General features: G+C 43.3%; 1 protein-coding gene across 1 annotated transcript in view; it reads left to right on the top strand.

Annotated features, from left to right (window-relative positions):
• The window catches only part of PDZD2 (PDZ domain containing 2), a 34,035-nt gene that overhangs the window by 19,105 nt on the left and 12,470 nt on the right, over positions 1–2,460 (top strand). Inside the window, exon 11 of the mRNA XM_023528494.1 lies at positions 313–1,118. Within this exon, the coding sequence (XP_023384262.1) occupies positions 313–1,118 (806 nt within the window). The remainder of the gene's footprint in view (positions 1–312; positions 1,119–2,460) is intronic.

Here is a 2,460-nt window from a genome sequence, read left to right on the forward strand (position 1 = left end):
GAACAATGTGTTAGGCATCTTGGATGGTGACGAATTATGCATTTCTGTCTCTAGGCGGCACCCATGTTTAAGTTAAACAATCCAGAGGTTGAAGTATACAACATAAAAACACAAAAAGGAAGGCCAAGCAGGAAAAGGAGCAAGGGAAGCTGGCTGTCTGCTCTGTGCAGATTTCAAGAAGCCATATCGTTTAAGCCTGGTGCCCAATGGCCAGAGGGTGTGTTACTGGCAATTGTGGAAATGTTCAGGGGTTAAATTATAAGATCGGGCCGAATGGGAAACTATTTAATTTGACTTTTCTTTCCCTACCAGCTCACAAGGAACCAGGAAAAGCCAGAGCCAACAGCCTTGTGTCTCTGGGAAGCCAGCGGGGCTCTGGGCTCTTCCACAAGCAAGTGACAGTTGCCAGACAAACCAGTCTCCCTGGAAGCCCACAGGTCCTCCGAAACCCTCTCCTCCGCCAGAGGAGAGTGGGCTGCTATGATGCCGACGATGCCAGCGATGAAGAAGAGTTCGATGGCGAAGGGGACTGTGTTTCCCTCCCAGGGACCCTCCCGGGTCCCAGCAGGCCTCTGACAGAGGACAACTCTAGGCCTATCTTAACGACTTCTATCAAGGTCATGGGTATGAATAACCAAGAGGCACATCCCCAGAAAACACTGGTCAGCAAGGCCTCCTCAGTGCCTCTCCTTGGCAGCTCATTGGACTTGGAGGAGACTGTTCTAAGGGGCGTGGGGAATACTCCTTCCCATGCAGCTAACCTGCTGGCCTCTGCAGAGGCCCACAAGGGTGGCTCTGGCTGCTTGGGGAGGAAGGAACTATCAGGATCAAGGAGTTCACCCAAACTGGAATATAAATATGGTACTCAAAGCCTGGTGAGCACAGACAGCCCCAGGTCCCCCCAGCAGAAGAATGAAAGCCTAGGGTCTAGGCACAAACCAGTGGCCAGGGTCAGCCCACACTGCAAGAGGCCGGAGGCAGAGGCCAGGCCCAGTGGCTCAGAGAGAGTAAACCCGACTGATGGAGCTAATGACTCATGCGGTCTGGACTCTAAAATCCAGGCCACTTCAGTCCAAGTGACCGTGACTGATTTTCAGCCAGATGGAACTGTGGAGAAGGTAACTGATTTTCTTAGTTACTTGGGATCTAAGTGAATACTAAGTGTGGACAAATATGGAGTGTGTTCTCAGGCATAGGATAATCGGCCTGAAAGAAAAGATAATGGTTGGACAATTATCATTTAACAAGCATTCATTTCGGTACACAGGCCACTCGGGAGCCTATTAATATGCCAGCAGGTTGGCAGGGGGAAAGTGCCCGGGTATTGAGTCATAGATCACTTGGCCAAAAGATAGACTGGCTCTCTTACCTGTGCACAGGGCCTGTGGTTGATGATGGAGGGGTGCGAGGCGGGTGAAGGAACACCCTGGGACTGGTACCAGCCTCTTCACTGACAAGTTGGGTGACCACTTGGGCAAGTTATTGAATTTTTTGAGCCACAGTTGTCTGGACTGCCAAATAGGGGTGGTGCTCTCTGCCCTGATCATGTCACAGAGTTGGGGTGACCATCAAATATAGGGCAACAGTGATTACTTCCTATTGATAAGGTTCTGAGTGATCCTTTTTCAAACTTTCTACAGTGATTATGTGTAATTACAGCTGCTCATACCCTTATGAGTATCACATGGAAACTATGCCACATTTAATGCAAGTTAATATTGTGTATGTTATTACTTGGTTACACCTATGTCAGAATGGCCCAAAATTATCCAATTGCTCATTTTAAAAAATTTCAGTATTTCTCCACTTTAGTAAGGAGGGAGTAAGAGAAACTAACATTGTTTAAAGATCTCCTCAACATAAATGATTTTTGTCTGAGCAAAGAATCTGAGATGACTTGTGAGGCCATATTTATAAAGATGTATGTTCAATTGGTTTATATAAACATACATGTAAATAGACCCAGAAAATATAGTCATAAAAACTGTACTGGGCAGAAGTGGTTTGGTTAACCTTAAAGAAAAAGTAGAAACACACATCTTTTTTCCTCCCCCTAAAAAATTATTAGCTCCAACTAGCACGTGTGTTTTAAAACGCAGTGTTCGAGTAATACATAAACCCTTTCTTTTAAAAATTATCAACTACAAGCAACCATGTAAAGCCAAGTTGGCATTTTTATTTATAATAATTTATATCTATTAAAATAAGGGCCTGTGAAAATGCGAATTAGTATTCCAAATAAGGTTTTGAGCAGCAGTTAAAACTTTTGTACAAAAGTTTAACTTTTCTCATAAAAATTTTAGTTCCAAAATTTGATTTTATTTATACATGAGGAAGAAAATAGAGTACATTCTCCTAAAGTATTTAGCTTCAAATATTGGAAGTTAAAAAATAATCTTTTGGAAAATGGTTGTCTTATTTTTATTTAACATTTTTTAAAGTTGAAATTCACATAACAAA

Source organism: Pteropus vampyrus, unplaced genomic scaffold (genome assembly GCF_000151845.1).
Source record: "Pteropus vampyrus isolate Shadow unplaced genomic scaffold, Pvam_2.0 Scaffold27, whole genome shotgun sequence".
NCBI lineage: Eukaryota > Metazoa > Chordata > Mammalia > Chiroptera > Pteropodidae > Pteropus > Pteropus vampyrus.